Source organism: Neofelis nebulosa, chromosome 10 (genome assembly GCF_028018385.1).
Source record: "Neofelis nebulosa isolate mNeoNeb1 chromosome 10, mNeoNeb1.pri, whole genome shotgun sequence".
Taxonomy (NCBI): Eukaryota; Metazoa; Chordata; class Mammalia; order Carnivora; family Felidae; genus Neofelis; species Neofelis nebulosa.
In genome coordinates this window covers 97,486,599-97,504,504 of record NC_080791.1, presented here as the reverse complement: position 1 = coordinate 97,504,504, position 17,906 = coordinate 97,486,599, and the positions used below count along the sequence as shown (strand labels likewise).

The 17,906-nt window shown below is 57.5% G+C and overlaps 2 protein-coding genes and 1 long non-coding RNA gene across 8 annotated transcripts in view; 2 read left to right on the top strand and 1 right to left on the bottom strand.

Moving 5' to 3' along the window:
• The window catches only part of PRDM11 (PR/SET domain 11), a 90,429-nt gene extending 72,681 nt beyond the window's left edge, over positions 1–17,748 (bottom strand). For 4 of the 5 annotated variants that reach the window (XM_058688739.1, XM_058688744.1, XM_058688747.1 and 1 more), the window contains exon 1: positions 17,344–17,748. The gene's annotated coding sequence lies outside the window, so the exon portion shown is untranslated. The remainder of the gene's footprint in view (positions 1–17,343) is intronic. The other variant, XM_058688742.1, reaches the window with a different exon arrangement.
• LOC131487760 (uncharacterized) lies at positions 20–3,921 on the top strand. The gene is made up of 2 exons (XR_009249944.1): positions 20–299; positions 3,562–3,921. It is a non-coding gene; the product is annotated as an uncharacterized LOC131487760 (long non-coding RNA).
• LOC131487759 (H2.0-like homeobox protein) lies at positions 4,625–7,963 on the top strand. 2 transcript variants are annotated; one of them, XR_009249943.1, is made up of 2 exons: positions 4,625–6,031; positions 6,904–7,963. XR_009249943.1 is itself a non-coding variant. In XM_058688748.1 (2 exons), exons 1-2 carry the CDS (start codon positions 5,482–5,484, stop codon positions 7,325–7,327), a joined length of 447 nt encoding a protein of 148 aa, XP_058544731.1. In that variant the 5' UTR covers positions 4,625–5,481; the 3' UTR covers positions 7,328–7,963. The 2 variants fall into 2 exon arrangements, 1 of the variants encoding a protein (XP_058544731.1); XM_058688748.1 differs by having other exon boundaries at positions 4,625–5,504.
• Positions 17,749–17,906: the final 158 nt, after the last annotated feature.

Genomic DNA, 17,906 nt, shown 5'->3' with positions numbered 1-17,906 from the left:
CCGAGTAATTTATGCAGCCAACAGGGCCAGGAGGGAGGGAAGGCCCACGCTGCCAGCTCAGTGTGGCCTCCCAGGGGCTGGCAGAGGCCAGCCTGGCCATCAGGAGCCTCTGTCTCTGGGGTCTTCTATTTCTGGACTCAGCCTCCAGGGCCGTTGGCAGGCCTTCCGGAACCATCGCTGACCCCCGCCCCACCACACTCCACAGACCCCCATGGCTGCCGCTGGGGACCTGCTAAGTGCCGGGGGCCTGCTGGGGAGAAGCTCAAGCATTTCATCCTGTCAACCCCAAGCCTTCCCAGGTGAGGAATGAATGTGCTGAGAGCTCAGGTAGGTGGCCAAAGGTCCGGGGCGAAGCCAGAATTCCAACCCCGATCTCATGAACTCCAAAAGCTGCACTTTCCCCCCAAGCTGGGTGTTGCCCGCCCAACTTGGAGTTCTCAGGGTGGCCCGAGGGCAGTGGACCCAGCGGGGATTCCCTGGCAAGTCCTACCACATGCTCTTCACTGTCTCACGACTAGTCAATACCAGAACCAAGCCCCGCTGTCCCCGCATGGCAAGGTGGAGGGTCCCCAATATCCTAGTGTCTTAAAAAGGGGTTGAGAAAATGTGGCATAAAATCGTACCCCGTAATGGAGGAACAGAACAGCAGACAAAAGCAAGCCCCATGGTCTCCCTTTACAGGGCTGTGCGCCAAGGCCCAGAGAGGGGAAGGGACTTACTCAAGGCCACACAGCAAACCTGTGGCAGAGCTTAGGATGAAACTGCATCTCCCGAGTCCCACTGCAGGGAACCTGCTGTCAAAACTATTCACAGGGGCGCCTGGGTGGCTCAGTCGGTTGAGCGGCCGACTTCGGCTCAGGTCACGATCTCGCGGTCCGTGAGTTCGAGCCCCGCGTCGGGCTCTGTGCTGACAGCTCAGAGCGTGGAGCCCGTTTCGGATTCTGTGTCTCCCTCTCTCTCTGCCCCTCCCCTGTTCATGCTCTGTCTCTCTCTGTCTCAAAAATAAATAAACGTTAAAAAAAAAAATTAAAAAAAAAAAAACTATTTACAAAGACAGCAAATCTGAGTGGGAGGGGGATTCCCTAGCTACAGGGGCAGCCGAGGCAGAAGTCATCCCGGAGACCTCCTGGGGCCCCCGATCTGGTTATGTTTGATATCCGCCCACACTTCTGGAATCTACAGGGAACATGTGAGCACCTGGAGAGGCTCCTCGGAAGGCAGAATCCTGCTCCAGACCTGTGAGAACCTGGGAGGGGTCACCTCGCCTCGGGAGCCTGGGGAAGAAACGGGCCCGGGAAATTGACAAGAAGATGTGTGTGTGTGTGTGTGTGTGTGTCTGTGTGTGTGTGTGTGTGTGTGTCTGTGTGTGTGTGTGTGCGCGCGCATGCACACGAATCACCCAGCAGGCTGTGAGTGTTTGTTAGGAATGCAAGGGTCCCGCACGGACGCAGTCACAGTGCTCACCCTCAGCCCCTCTGGCCCCTGGCTTGGCCCAGAGGAAACCCAAGGCCCGTCACGGGTGACACCCCACCACCCATGCAGCTGAGCCCCCCGGGGCAGGCAGCTCAGGGCCAGTGGGACACCTCAGGGCAGTACCGCTCACTCCCAGGACACGGTTCAGAGCAGCTCAGTGGCACTGTCCCCCCTCAGGGTGACCAGAGCTGCCACGGCCCAAGCCCTGAGCTCGTCAGCACTTTCAAATATCAACATGCTAAGTGGGCCGTTCCCCTCGATGCTGGAAGAACGGCGGCTTGGTATTCACTTCACTGACATCCAGGAAGACTGAGTTGCTTGTCTAAAGCCTCAGTCATTCATGGAGTCGTTCACTTGATACATTTTTACCAAGCACCTGCCATGCTGTGCATCGGCACCACCAAGAGCCAGGCAGGTGTATTTTGCCCTGGGGGTCCTCCTGGCCACAAGAAGCATTGTGGTGGTTCGCACACAACCTCTGGAGCCACACTGCTGGGATTCAAATCCCAGGTTCACCCCCATATGACTCTGGGGAGTCATGTAGCCTCTCTGGGCCTCAGTTTCCTCAGCTGTCCGTGGACGATAATAATGGTATCTACCCCATGGGGTTGGTCTGAAGATTGAGTGAAATGTGACAGGTCAACACGTGGAATAGCACCAGGCACATAGTAAGTGCTCAATAAATACGAAGTCATTCATGACCCAGGACCCACATCAGCCACGCTCGTAATTCAGAGCTAGGCCAGCTCAGTGCCTTTGGTGTGACCCAAAAGCGTGACTGGTAAGGGTTCTACAGCTAGAATCAGGAGGTGGGGTTCGAGTTTCCCCTCTGCCAGCTGCCAGCTCAGAGCAGCCCCCGGGCCTCTCCGAGCCTTGCTTTCTCCGGTCTTAAAATGGGCCCGATGATGGCTGTTCTCCTGCCTCCCTGGCAGGAGCACCCAACGTCCCGAGGGTTGCTGTGGCCCCCTGCCCACACCACACAGGACAGGCTCAGAGAGCAAGCCCCCGCCCCAGCGGGACAGATGGCCACAGCTGACGCAGCCACACTCTGTCCCCCTGCACCTCTAGCGACGGAGAGGGTTTGTGCCTGGTGCTGGGGAAGGGCCGGGCCCCAGGCCAGCTACGGTGCGTCTCGCTTCTTAGGAAATAATCCCAACCCTCTGTGCTCACTGACCGCACATGCCACTGACCGAAGGGGAAGAGGTCAAGCAGGCCTGCCCAGCTAGGCACCTTCTGCCAAGACTGTCACATTGGGTGGCCTCACGAAAAAGAACTGAACAAGAAGCCAGACAGCCTGGGTATATTCTCAACTCCAGCGGCGGCTACCTGTGCGGCTTTGGGAAAGTCACTTAACCTCTCTGAGCCTCGGTGTCTGCATCCGTGAAATGGCCTTGGCCGGGCCACCCGTTTCACGGGTGGCTGTGATGAGCCGATTAGATGATGGCATCGGAGGTGGTTTAGACCTTGAAGGCTGGGGAGGAGGAGAGGAAAAAGCAAAGGAGCCATATTTCCAGCGCTAAGTATAAATCACCTGCAGAGATTTGCCCTGGGAGCTGAAAGGCAGACCCATGCCTGGACCAGCCAGTGTGGCCCAGAGGGGCCCCAGGGCTCTCCGGGGAGAGGCTGGCCCCAAGCTGCTTTCTTCTCCTGCCCACCCTGCAGGCTAAGGGAGATCAAATCCCCGGCCACAACGGGCCCCATTGAGAGCCGGTAAATCTGCCCGAGGTGTGGGGTTACGTTACCAGGCTCCCGGCCACCACCACTGAGCGAAGGGTCAGGCTGACCTCCTTCCCTCCCCGTAGGCCCCGGTCCAGGACCTGCAGGGCCAAGCCGGGAAGAAATCCAATTACCCGCTGCATTCCCAGGCAGCAGCCTCCTCTGGGAAATCAGCGAGTGGACAGGGGGATGAGACCTTCGCAAAGGCTGGAGTCATCCCAGGCTGCCCACCGGGAGCACAGGCCCCTGTCCGCAGGGGTGAGGAGCGCAGCTATACAGGCGGGACCTCGGGATAGAGCACTGTTGGGATTCTGCTGGGTGCCTGGCACAACACTTTGCGTTTTACCTGTGTTCGCCTCTTTGTCCTCACAGAAGCTCCGTGACACAGATGCAATTGTCACCTCTATTTTACAGAGGCTGGAACTGAGGCACAGAGAGGTGAAGGAGATTTCCCAGAAGCACCAAGATTTGAAGGCCACCACGAGCCCACTTGCCACAACAGCCACCCGAGAGACGGGTCACTCAAAAACGCGTCCTTGGAGTAAGGGTAGAAAAACCCAAGTGTGAAGGAGAAAAGTGTCCAGGGCCCGTGGCTACCGTCGGCAGCTCTCTGGGGACTTGGCAGGGGACAGGAGAGCAGCCCTTTCCCCCGGCTCTAAAGAAGAGACACGGGAATAGTTTGGGAACTACAGGGTGACATTTGGTTCTGTGCAAAGTCTCAGTGGACGGACTTTAAATATTGTGCAATAAGCATTTAAAAAATGCAACAGGCGGGGCGCCTGGGTGGCTCGGTTGGTCGAGCGTCCGACTTCGGCTCAGGTCATGATCTCGCGTCCGTGAGTTCGAGCCCCGCGCCGGACTCTGTGCTGACGGCTCAGAGCCTGGAGCCTGTTTCCAATTCTGTGTCTCCCTCTCTCTGCCCCTCCCCCATTCATGCTCTGTCACTCTCTGTCTCAAAAATAAATAAACGTTAGGGGGTGCCTGGGTGGCTCAGTCGGTTAAGCGGCCGACTTCGGCTCAGGTCACGATCTCGCGTCCGTGAGTTCGAGCCCCGCGTCGGGCTCTGTGCTGACGGCTCGGAGCCTGGAGCCTGCTTCTGATTCTGTGTCTCCCTCTCTCTGCCCCTCCCCTGTTCATGCTCTGTCTCTCCCTGTCTCAAAAATAAATAAAACATTAAAAAAAATTTTTTTTTAAATGCAACAGGCTCCCGTGCCCAGCAGTATAGCTACTCTAGGTAAGCCCAGGAAGGCAGAAGAATAAAATCAGAATTAACCTAAATGCCTTTCATTAAGAGAATGTAGGAAGAGAGAAGGAAGAGAGGAAGGAAGGAAGGAAGGAAGGCAGGTAGGAAGGAAGGGAGGGAGGGAGGGAGGAAAAAACAATTACAGTATTACTGTAATTACTATGTATTACTAATTACTATTACTAATTACTATGCAAAACCATGACTAGATTTCCTAGATCCAATGTTAAGTGAGAAAAGCATTGACCGAATGATCCGTAACCATTTGTTTGAACACACACACACACACACACACACACACACACACACACACGTGCCCACTACAATGGCACATATTCCTACAGGTTCTGTGTGTCGATGCATAGAAAAATATCCAGAAGGCTATATGCCAAAGTAATAACAGTGATGATTAACCCTGCGGAGGAGGCTGGAATGTTGTGGTTATCCAGGAAGAGAATACTTAGCTGTTTAAATAATATTTGACGTTTTTGCAACGAAAAGGTACATTTGTATATTCCATACACGATTAAAACTTAGTAAAACAATATAAGAAAAGACACGGTGGGCTGCCTGGGGAACCAGTGAACTCCCTGTCCCTGGAAGTATGAAAGCATCCACACTGGGGTGGAGGGATTCAAAAAAACGTGAAGAAAACAAGGGTAGGTGGGTTAGCTGGCCCTTCGGAACCTCAGAGCCTTATCAGGGCAGTAGGAGCAAAGCCCTTATTCTTCCTACACCAAGAGTGGCTTTAAGGAAGCACAGAGCATCGGATGCTAGAGGAGGGAGAGGTCGTGGACCCTCACTGTGACTTGGGCAGAGACGCACAGGCCAGTCTCTCCACCCCTCTTCCCCCCAAGGGACTCCTAGCTCTAGGCTCTCCGTCCCAGCAGCCCCCAGCCACTGGCCAGCATGCCCGGTGTTAGCCTCAGACTCCCAGCGTAGGGGCTGTGTCTCTGGGAGGACCTCACGCTGGGGACAAGAATTCAGGACAGAAGGAGGAGAAGAGATGCTCATAAAGCTGACCGCCCCTGTGACACCGAGCCCAAGCCATGGCCATGGCCGCGGCCGCATGGTGAGCCCTAATCCACAACAGGCTGAGCCCCAGCCCCAGCCAGCCTCTGACCCCTGACAATATAAAAAGCAAAGGTCAGTGAAGCTCTTACCTCACCTGGCAAGACAGCAATGAGATCGAGACAAGAGCCAAGAGACATGGGTCTGAGTCCCAGCACCTGCCCTTGACTTCTCCTAAGAGACCCTGACAAAGTCACTGAGCCCCATGGCACCTCAACCCTCTCCCCTGCACAATGGGCGGAGGGTGGCTAACTCCCAAGCCGGCCGCGTAGCTGAAACGAGACATCGTCCACATAGTCTCTTTGCGGACTCCCACAAAACGTAGGGCCCCATCCAGGCCACGGATACAGGGCACTGAGGAACGGAGGTGGCCACGACGGAGCTCCAAAAGCAGCTAGACTTGCTGCAAATCTGAAGCCCAGAGGCAGCCAGAAAGGGGCCCGTTTGTGGCCCCAGGCAGGGACCAGGAAGGAACACACAGAAGGATTCTCCAGGCAGACAGAGACAAGGACGCGCGAGGAGACAGGAGTTAGTCTGAAAGAGCAGAGGAGCCTTTCTTGGCCACTGTCCTGGGCCAAGGGCCAGGGTGCTCAGAGAGGGCAGGGAGCCACTGGCAGGTGCCAAGGAAGAGTGCGGTTTCTACCTGAAACTGGGGGAGGGGACTCCAGGAGCCAGGCCAGTGAGTCCTTGCCTCACCGGTAGCCAGGGAACTGGGGCAGAGGCAGGTGACAGATCCGCAAAAGGAAACCAAAGGAGGAAGAGCAAAGCTCAGTCACAGAGCTGCCATGACCGGCTGCAGTGGGCCAAAGGGCCGGACTTGCCCTTGGGCCCGGGGCATCGCCTTGGAGGATCTGATTCGGGAGAGGGGCCACTGAGAAGCAAGGAGGTCCCACCTGGTGCTCACAGTGAAAAGCGCCAGCTCTGGGCAAGGTTGGCAGCAGTATGAAGCCTGAGGGACGGCTGCCCCAGAGCCTCCCTCTGCCACCCCAGGGGGACCCTAGGGCTGTGGCAAGTATTGAGTCCAGTGTGGGACCAGCCCAAGGCAGAGAGAGCCACAGAGGTCCAAGGACTCAGGCCTTAAGCCTCCAGATACAACCAAGGCCACTGTCAAAACCAGAGCCCCTCAGGGACTCCTGGTCCTGCAGCCAGCACCTAGACAGGCTGCAAATCCCCACACCCCCCCCCTTCCCCGGCCCCATCCCGCAGGATCCGGGGCAGCTGGACTCCCCGCTAAATGGCAGCCAGACAGTCCTGCCTGCCGCTGGCTTGGGGGCCCAGCCTACAGGGAGCTGCAGGGAGGGAGCAGGAGGCTGGGCCTCTCTGAACGGGGGGCCCCAGAAGAGGGTGTAGGTGGGGCGGGCAGGAGAGGCGCCTCCCACAGCGCTCTCTCCTCCCCGCAGGCCAGCCTTCTCCCTGGACCTGTGGCCACACGCAGGCCCGGGCACACCACGGGCTGTTCCCAGCAGCCCCCAGACAGGGCGGGCTGGCTCCTCTCCTCCCCAGGCTGAGACCACCGCAGCGACACTCACCTGGCTAGCCCCGGATGGGACACCCACCGTCCGTCATCGCCTCAACCAAGAGTTCACTCCTCAAGCCACACCCGCAGGCCTCAGCCCTGACCCAGCAGAGGGTGGGTGCGGGAAGCCACTTCAGGCGGCTGTCCACTGTTCACCTCCTGTTCGGACCCCACGCCATCGCGCCCAGTGCCTGGTCAACCCCCCACCTCAGCCTCAGACCTCGGCCTTCCCTCCTCCTGCCCACATTCCCTGGCATGGCTCTGGACTCCTTGGGGGCGGCCGGGACACCCCCTTTGACAGTTCATAGCACGGGTAGCATCAGGCATCGGGGACACGAAGGCTCCACCATGGCCAGCCAACCACAACAGGTGCCAACCCACTGACCAGAACAGCCTGGGAAGGCCTGCTGCTCACACCTGAGGATTGATTGCCTGCCCGTCCAGCCAGGCAAGGGACCCAGGGGCCACCAGGCACCAGCAGAATCATGGGGCTGGCTGCCTCAACTGGGACAAGGATAGGCCGGCTCACCAACAACTTACCCCACTGGGCACCAAGAAACTGCCTTCCTGGAGGCTGAAGACCAAAAGGAGACACCACTTGGATGGCCCCTCTGGTCGTTTAAAGCACCTCCTAAGCTGTGACTTTATCTCCCACCTCAGGACCTCCGCCTCCAGAATAGTCTTCAAGTCCTGACTCAGCCTGGCATTCAAGGCCCTCCCGGTCGGGCTCCCAGAACTATTTCCTCTACCTTTTCGCAAACACCCAAGACCACGTCCCTGAACCACCTGACCCTCAGGTCATCTGCCTTTGCACATACTGTTCCCAGGGCCTGAACTTTCCTGCCTTCCTCCTCCACCTGGCAAACTTCTACTCTCCCTTCGAGGTCCAGCTTTATGTTGCTTCTTCCAGGAAGCCTAACGGGCTCTCCCTCTCCCACCCCTCCCCTCCCTGGGGCATTTCCCACCTTCAATCACAGTGACGATCTGGGCCAGAGCTCCTCACGCTATTTGTGAAAGGGATTTTTTTTTTTTTTTAAGTTTTCCAATCTGTTGCCAACTGATGCTTTTGTAAGTTACAATAAAGAATGACACAGCAATGTCAAGTTGCAGTAGGAGTTTTTCATCACTTACTCTCAATGTTGTACCTACCTTGCTGCACACCAGTAACACACAGCTCAGAGATGGGGAGAGGTCTAGCAGACCACCCTCTCTTTGGGTTCGGGGCCCATCGAATCATGTGTTTATGTTTGGTCCTCCAGAGCCCAAGGGGCACTCCCCGATCTGCTGTACCAAATATTGGCTGGGAAGGGCCCAACAACCCTGTAACATGGGCAGCACCCGTGCTATGCGGCCCCATTTCTCAGACGAGCACACAGAGGCACAGAGAGGATGAGCGGCCTGGCCGACGCTGTACTTTCTCAGGACTACCCAGCATCTCAGGGGCAGGTGCTTGGGCCCGGCAAGTTTTCCAGCCGACCCTCCTTCCCAGCACAGCCGCCAAGAGCAGTTCCCGTGGAGTAACAGCGACGCAGCCCCACGCAGTAGAGAAGAGCTCAGCCTCCGGAATCAGACAGACCTGGGTTCAAGTCCTAGCTCTGCCTTTCACAGCTGTGGGGCCTTGGGTAAGTCACTTCACTTCTCGGGGCCTCACTTTCTTCTCTGTTAGTGGCGGCTAATAACACCGGCATGATCAGGCGGCACACTGCTTCAGGAAGGGCCCGGCCACACTTACAGGCTTCGTTCAAGTTTGGCTATTGCTGGTGTTTACAGAGGCCCCGGGATCACCCAGCCTGAAACTTGGCCCTGGCTCCTCCCTTTCTGCGTTTCCTCCACCCAAGACCCCAGGCCCTTTCTGGGGGGTAAATTCTTCCCCTGGATGCTAAGTTGGCGGATTTCCTTTGAAGATTTCACCCCTCTGGCCTCCCCTCCCGCAGTCTAAGGACCCTGCTCCCCCTCCCGTCCCTGGGACACCTTGAGCCTCTGACCTCTTCACCTCCTCTCTAAACACGAGCCACTCTGGCTGCTCTGGCCTTTTCTCTAGGGTGCAGCTGTCTGGAGAGGTGCCTTGCACCACCCTGGGAAAATGCTGCCCTGTTGGGTTGGGCAATGAATGGCCCGGCTGCGGAGAGGTCAGGGACGGGGCCCCAGCTTGCAAATGCCTCCCCGCACCTCCCCCTGCCTCCTCCCACCTCCCCCTACCTCCGCCCACCAGAGCCCAACTTCCCCGTACCTTGGGCCATGACAATGCTGAGTCCACCTGGGCCGGGTCCCAGTCAGCTGCCCTCACGAGAGGGTCACTCCCTGCTCGGGGGGAGGGTCCAGTGGGCCACTCCCCATGGCCCTCAGCTGCCCCAGAGCCTCCCAGGCCGTCCATCTCTATCCCCCGAGCATCGGACAGCAGGATCCCTTCCCAGTCTTCACCCCTTTCCCTTGGGGAAAGTGACAGATAGTGGGAGAAGCCACTCTGGGAAAGCTGACACTGTGGGGGTGGTTCCATATTTACTTGCTTGGTGACGTCCATAGCAGCCCAGCTCAGTGCCCAGGTCAAGCTGCTCGTCTCCTCTCCTGGTCTCACTCGGGCCCCCAGCCCCGCCATTAGCCCAGGAGAAGCCCCGTTGGCCCTCCCCACCCCAGCTCCTTCGTGGACGCACATTCCCAGGGGCCGCTGCGCCCCCCCCCCCCCCCGCCCCGTGTCCCCTCAGGAAGGGGTGAGCCGCTGCCACAGCAGGTAGTCAAGCAGGACCTGACAGCCTCTCCTTCGGGAGAGCAGGGCGCAGAGACTGGGCCAAAGGCCCACCCTGCTCTGATGATGGCAGGATTTGGGGTTGAGCTTGGTCGCACCCTAAACAGTGTGAGCCCCAGCATACCGCTCTCCCGCTACGAGGCTCTATTTTCTCAGCTCCCAAATGGGAGTCACGAGAGCTGGGGTATTCACAAGGGATCTGGAAGAAGGCGAAGTTGGGAAGCGTCCCCGCTGGCCTTACGGGTCGGGTTGGGTAGGTCAGAGAGAAGGGTGGAGGAGAAAGCCCTAGAAGCCACTGAAGGCTCCAGAGGCCCAGGTGTGCCTTTGCACACAGGGTCCCTACCCCTCGGCACCCAGCCGGGATCTGAGGCCGATACCGGGGAGCAGGACAGCCAGCAGCCCTCCTGTCCTCCTCCCTTCTCCCCTCGCCCAGCGTCATTTCTTCGTGGAGGTTCTTGGCTTGTCCAGATATGCCTGCGAGTTCTCACTCATGAGGTTCCCAGGTGGGGAGAGGGTCCTGAAACCAGCTGTGTAAACCAAGAGCTTATAAATAAACCCCACATTTAAAGCACCCAGGAGACCTGCAGGGAATTATTATGTAACACAGGCAGGTGACCCCTGAGGCTTCCTTTATAAATGTGGGTTTCCTGAGGTAATTGGAAAGATTAGATTATAGCTGTGTGACCTGGAGCGAGTCACTTAACCCCCCTGAACTTGACTGAGCTTCCCCCATCCATAAATGGATGTAGAAGCAACCTCGTGGGGCATCATATGTGTTCCTCTTAAATTTGGTCATGAGAAAACGGAGGAAAAAGTTTTCTTCCAGAGAACGTAGCACGGGACTGATACCAATGTCTCCATTTAATTTTCTTTTTTTTAAGTTTATTTATTTTTGAGACAGAGAGAGACAGAGCATGAGCGGGGGAGGGGCAGAGAGAGAGGGAGACACAGAATCCGAAGCAGGCTCCAGGCTCTGAGCCGTCAGCCCCGAGCCCGACGGGGGGCTCGAACTCACGAACTGTGAGATCACGACCTGAGCCGAAGTCGGATGCTCAACCGACAGAGCCACCCAGGCGCCCCACTAATGTCTCCATTAACAGAAAGGGAAACTGAGGCCAAGACATGGCAGGCCTTGAACACAAGCCCATGGGCGGGATGGGGTGGGATGGGTGTCTGAAAACGCAGTCAGGTCAATTTTAAGCAGGAGGCCCCCATGCCACGCTCAGCCCCTCATACCCAGGCCCTGCTGTCCCCAGCAAGGGGCACACGATTATTTCTGCACCCCAGGCATGCCTCCCTGCGGTCATGACCTCACACCCGAGGTGCCGACCCCAAGCTGGCCTTATGCCACGCACAGGGGCCCCGTGCTTCTTTTTCTAGAGCCTCCCTGAGCCCGGCACTATCATCATCCCACTTTGCTGATGAGGAAACACAACCACAACAGCAGCAGCCCCTCACCCAGGTCTCCCTGGGGCAGAAGCAGGACTGAACCCGAGGCTCATGTCCCTTCCCGTGGCCCAGCACTGTGCCCCCGACCAGCTCCCCTGGCTCCCTCTCAGTGCCCCCCTCCCTGCCAGGAGGCCAGCCCAACTTGCCGGGTCCTAACTAGGGGTGTCCTAGCTACCCAGAAACAGAACTGTACCCCAACCCACCCACTCCGAGCCCCAGTGTGGAGGGTCAAGTCCCCGCCAGCCCACCTTCCACCTTGGGATGGCCACCCCCAGGCCCTCGTCCTTATCCCCGCTTGCCGCGATGACTGCCACAGCCTCCTAATTGGCCTCCCCACCTCCAACCTCACACCCAACCTGCTGCAGCAATCTGGGACCTGGATCTGATCTCCGGGTCGGCTGCCTCCTCCCTGCGGCCCCACAGACAGAAGGTAAACGCCTCAGCTCAGCAGCGTCGACCTTTTACAGCCTGGCTGGGGCAAAGCATCGGAGGGTTAGGGCGGGAGGGCTCGGGAGCCTGATGGCCTCGATGGGAATCCCCACCAGGAGGCCTTGGGCAAGCTACTCCACCTCTCGGAGCCTGGGTTTTCCATTTCCCCTAAAGAATGGGAAGATAATCGTACCAATATCAGGGTGCTGCTGGGAAGATTACGTGAGAAAATGCATGTAAAGCACTTTGCACAGAGTAAGTGCTCAACTCATTCCCTCATTTTACAGACATCTGAGGCCCTACTACGTGCTATGCACTGTTCATACAGCAAAGAGCAAAACTGACCAGAATCCCAGCTCTCTGGGAACTGGCATTAGAGTTAAAAGATGGCCAAAACCAAGATAAGTAAGGCCCACACAGGGCTCATTCCATATGCTCCACACTAAGAAGAAAGGCCGGGACGTGGAGGGACCAGGGGGTAGGGAATTTAAGACAGGAAGGTGCCCATGAGAAGGTGCTATCTGAGCAAATCCTGCCAGAGGTGAAGGGGCTGGCCCTGGAGATAACAGATAGGAGTGCTCTAGGGAGCAGGAACAACCAATGCAAAGGCCCTGAGGCAGGATCGGGGCTGGTGTGTTACTCATATTATTATTACTATTATTCCCTTTCCAGCCTCATCTCTCTCCACCTCCTCCCTTATACATAGTTTCCAGCCAAGCGAACTACCGGAGCCCTTCTGTGGGCCCATGCCTTTGCAGAAGCCACACCCCATACTAGAATGCCTCTTTGCTGCCCAAATCCTCCTCGTCCTTCAAAACGCAGCTCAAAGCCTGCCTCCTCCTCAGGGAAGCTTTCCTTGACTTAGAGTCCGTGCCTCGCACCCTTCTGCTAGAACCTGTAACTGCTTGGTGAATCGCTCACCTCTCGCACTGGTCTGTGAGGTCTGCAGGGGCCAAGACTGGGCTCCCACACCTCACCCCCCAGCCCAGCACGGTGCCTGGCAGAGGGACGGCACAAGTGTCCCGACCGCCTGATGAATGAAGGAAGGACTGAGGGATGCCCCGGGCCTCCCCTCTTCCAGAGCCTCAGCCAGAGACATCAGCACGAGGGTGGCTGCACTGTGTGAACATTGGACTTTCCAGCGCAGATACAAATCTGCAATAGGAAACAGGCTTTTTAAAAATAACAGCACATTTTTCTTTTTTTCTTCATTGTTTTTTTTCTTTCTGCACGGCTTATTTTTCCGGCGCAGCCCCTGGGCCAGCTGCAGGCCCCACTCTGAGAACATGGGGCTCTGGGGCCTCCAAAGACTCTTAGGCCCCAGCCGGGGTGGAGATGCACCAGATGGTTCTAGACCAGCCTTGGGTACCAAGGCCACCAAGCGGCTCTGAGCCAGAAACCCGCTTGCACAAACCCCAATATTAGGTGGGTGTTTCCTCCTGGAAACTTACCCCCCAATAAGGGTTTTCTAACCCTGTGTGACGTTTCTAAAGGGGCTTCTCCTTGGGGGGGGTCTGGGGTTCTCTGCCTTCATTCTAAGAGGGCATCCCTAGGGAGGCGGCATCAGAATGCCAGGGTCCCAATCCAGGCCATGCTACCGTGTAACCCTGGATCCTTTACTTCACCTTTTGGGGCCTCAATTTACCCATCTGTGAAATGGAAATAACAGCACGCACCCTGTGGAGTTGTTTTCCGCATAGCGACGTGCTTAGGACCATACCTGGCACGCCATGAGCCCTCAAAAAACATTTGCTGCCTTCGTCATTATCACCATCATCCCTGGTTCTCCTACTCTGTGGCCCCTTCGCTGAATCATATACTCTCTCGCTCAGCAGATCAGCAAGGGTTTGCAAACATCTCACCCTCTTGCCCTCCTGGAATCACCTCTCAAACATCCCAGAAACACAGCCCTTCTGCGGCATGGATTCCTGTAAGTACGGGGTAGCTTAGTTTCTGTACTCTACAGGCCGGTCATGGCTGACACCTCCTTCCGGCCGCACCCACCTGCCCTTACGCCCGGGAGGCAGCGTTCACTCATCCTGTCCTTCACCTCCAGCATATAGTGAGCCTGCAGTCAGTGCTCAGGGATCCTTCAGAAGGTATCTATCGAGCAGCTCTTGTGAGCAGACACTGGAAATACAGAGGCGAGTGCACACACACACACACACACACACACACACAAGCCAATCCAGGCACCGCCCCCCACAGAGCTCCCGGTGGTCTGACGAAAGGGGGAGACCACAATCAATAACCACACCCACAAATGTAAAAATTGCTACCCGGCAATGCAGCAAAGGGGAGGTACATGGGGCCATGAGAGGTTGTAATGGGGGATTCGACCTAATCAGGGAGGGCTTCCCTGAAGAGGTGATGCGGAAGCTGAAGGGTGAGGAAGCCTAAGCAGGGGGAGTGCAATGCACAATATGAGGGGACAGAGGGGACAATATGAGGCAAGTGTCATGTCAGGTGGAACACAGCAAATGGAGGGATGCAAAATGGTGTCCCCATAGGGTCTGGAGGGCAGCTAAAGGATTTCTGCCTTTCTCCTAACAGCAGTGGGAGTCCCCGAAGGGTTTTTCAGGCAGGGATTGATGGCCTCAGATTTGTTTGTCAACAGGGTCGCCCCGGCTGCTAAGGATGAGCCTCCCCGAGTCTGCGTGTGTCTACCCATCTCTGCCTGGACTGCTCCTCTAGTCCCTGTATCGGTCAGGTCAGGCCAGGTTATGCTGTAGGAACAAACACCCCCCCCCCAAATCTCAGTGGTTTAAGACAACAAAGGTCTTGGGGCTCCATCCCACATAGTGACACAAGCAAAAGCAAAAGCAGCCACCATCCCACCTACTGCTAGTTGCCACAGGAAAAGGACACTGTGGACGGGCTTGTGCCAGCCACTCAATGCTTTGGCCCAATGCGACCTGCGTCACTTTAGTTCACCACTCACTGGCCAGCCACACGGCCCCACCCAAACACGAGGGGGCCTAGACTCCGTCCTACCGTGTGCCCGGGTGAACTGGGAGCTGTAGGGGACTGTAATGAGGACCACCAGACACCCTCCCTCTCCATCTTGCCCTTTGCCAGCCTTAACTCATTCGTCGGATCTCAACCGTTCGGATTCCGGAGGAGAGCCAAGCACGCGCAGGAGAAAACAACACACGGAGCGCGGCGAGATCCAGGAGAGGGTAGGAGATGGGGCCAAGGAGAGGGCAGAGGCCAGATCACTCCAGGGCTTTCAGGTCGTGGTGACAATTTGGTTCTTTATCCCAGAAGCACCGACAAGGCTTTTCACTGTGTTAAGCGAGAAATGGGAGGCCTGATGCGATCTTTTTTGGAACAGATCTGACTGACTGCACCGTGGAGTCTGGCATGGGAGGAAGGTTGCAGGTGGACAGTTAGGAGGCTCTGAACGTTGTCCTGGGGAGAGACTAGGATGCTGAAGAGGAGGAGAGATGGAGAGAGGTGGATGGATACACTCTACAGGCTCAAGTTCTCTAGACCTGGGGAAGGATGTGGACTGGGATGAGGGAACGGAGACACCAGCGTTTCTGCCTTAAGGACTGGCAAGAAAGTGGCAGCTGTGGCCAAGATCGGAGCCCTCGGGGAGGCTTAGGGAGCAGATTAAGGGACAGCCTTGGATACCATGTGTTGGTCATGACTGTGACATAGCCAAGAAGACAGGCCAAGGGGGCAGCTGAATAAACAAGTACGACTCCTGACTCGTAGTCCAGGGGTCTTTACTTCCTTCATACTCGCCAGTGACCTAGAACCGCGAAAACCTTGCCTCCGGGTTTTCCATCCCCATCCGGGCGAGGAAAGATTCAGATGACAGAAGTCTTACTTGACCCCAAGGAGAATAAATTCATGAAACGCACCAATATAAGGGACCTAGAAGACAGAACCGTAACTCGTGCCGGTAGAGTATATAAGGGATGTTTGTGATGGTGGATCAAGGGCTCCTGGGACAAGAGAGGGGAGCCCCTCATCCTTGAGAATGTCATTAGAGGAGAGAACGAGACCCTGCCCCAGCGGCTCCTTGGAGGCCCTGTCAGTTTGGAACTGCGTGGTTCTGGGTGGGGCCTGCTAGGTCATGCTGATATTCCCCGGGATAGCACGTTCGTTTAGCAGTAATCCCCGAGAGAGAACAACGCTTCTGAAATCAGGAGCGGGGCGTAGACGAGGCATCTTATCTCTATCGGCTTTAATCTCACAACTGCCTTGCCAGACAGGCTCTGTTGGCCCCATTTTAGGGATGGACAAGCAGGGTTCAGAGAGGCCAAAGGTAACTGTGCCAAATTCAAAGTCACGCGAGTTATGCGGCGGAGGGGGAAGGACTCCAACAGAGGGGGAAGGACTCCAACAGAGAAACCCCTTTTCATTAAACTCAAGCAGCCACCTCGGGCTCTTCCCAGAAGGTGTTCAGACTTGTGCCCACACAGCACCCTGCGTGCACCTCCCGGAGAGCTGGTGGGTGAAGACCATGCCCCCGCTTGGCCAGCTTCCTGGCCACGCACCCCACACTCCCAATGCCTCTCAAGGGGTACTGTGGACAAAGGAAGCTTGAGTGCCACAGGCATCAAGCTCCACGGAAAATTCGTTTGCCCCAGCCCAGACAAAAACCCCTAAGTTTATAGGGTTTCCAGCCATCAAGAGCAATCTCTCATTATTGCCTCCTGTCCCCGCGCACAAAGGGCTGGGCGTGCTTCCTTTCAGCCACCCTAAATTATATACCACGGCCTTTCTCCACATGAAGCAAACGTCTAAGAAGAGAGATTTAACATTTTTCTCTCCTAAGTCCCGGCCCATCCCGGGGGTCAAGCCTCTATTGCCCAACCCAGTTCGAGACAGAAGCAACTTTTCAACCGGCGTCGCCCAGCGTTCAAGAAATGTGCATTCTCCTTGCAGCGACTTGCCTAGGGCGTGCTGGCCTTGACCGGAGAAAGGTCATCGGCCCGCTAAGTTTCTGCAGTTTCCGCGTGTGCGAGCACCTTGGGGACTGCGAGTGGGGGGATGGAGGAGGCTACACTCCAGAGAGATTTCCCGAAGAGTCTACACCGCAACCAAGATTTCAAACGTATTAAAGAAACGGCCTCCGGCTCGGCCACATTTAGCGGGAAGTCGCGGGCTGCTTGGGAAGAGGCCCCACCGCCTCCCGACGGGCCCGAGCCCCCCAACATCTGCCCCAGGGGCCGAGCCGAAAGTGCCCCCGAGAACTAGGCCAGCGGCCGCACCGAGCCCTCCAGCATTCCGCGCCCCGCCCCGCCCGTGTCACCGCGTTCTCATTCCGAACGCTCGGCCCGGGCGGCCGCTCCCATTGGTCGGCGGCCACGTCCGTCAGCGGGCGGAACGTCGGCGCAGAGAAAAGGCTACATTGTAACAAGGCGAGCGAGCGAGGAGCGAGCGGGGAGGAAGGAGGCGGAGGGGCGGCCCCCGAATCCCGCAGCAGCGGCGGCGGCGGCGGCGGCGGCGGCGGCGGCAGCTACCTGCCGAGGGTTAACCCACCTCGGGGCCGGGACGAGCCGCCCCCCCCTCCGGCCCGCGCCCGCGCCGCCCGGGCCCCCCGCTCCTCCCGCGCGGGCCCCCGGCCGCCCGCGCCCCCCGCAGCCGCTCGCAGCCCCTGCACCGGCGGCCCCCGCGCTCGCTGGCAAACTGCCGAGCGCTTTCCGAAGCCATTTTCAATGGCCACATTGGCTACCGGGGCTGACTCACCTTCCCGGGAATGCTGCGGCAGCCGCGGGGCCCGGGCGGCGCGGGCGGCCCGGCGGGCGGCTCGGCGGAGGCGGCGCGGCCCCGGCTGGCGGCCCCCGCGGCGGGAGCGGCCGCGCTGCGGGCGCGCTGGTCCCCGGCGAGGCAAAGTTTCAGCGCCAGCCTCGGCGCGGCGGCGGCGGCGACTCGCTGCTGCTCTCCTCCCCTGCTTTGACCACCATCTTATTAGTACAGGAAATGACATGGAAAACGGAAGAAAGCGGCGTTTGGGGCAGACGCGGACCCCCCAATTCAGGGGCCGGAGCCGGGACTCACCAGCCGCGTCCCAACCCGGCCCCGGAGAAAACTCCCGGGGCCCCTTCGGCCCCCGCCCCGCGCGCTGCTCGGAGGGGGGAACCCAGCTCCTCGAACCCAAAAGGAGAGGGCGAGTTTTATAACCCAGCCCGCGGAGAAATCGAGAAAAAAAAAAAAAAAAAAAAAGAAATGAAATGAAAAAGAAAAGGTGAAGAGAACTTTCGAACTGGGACACTTTTTTTTTTTTTTTTTGGTCGGAATTAAAAGTTCTA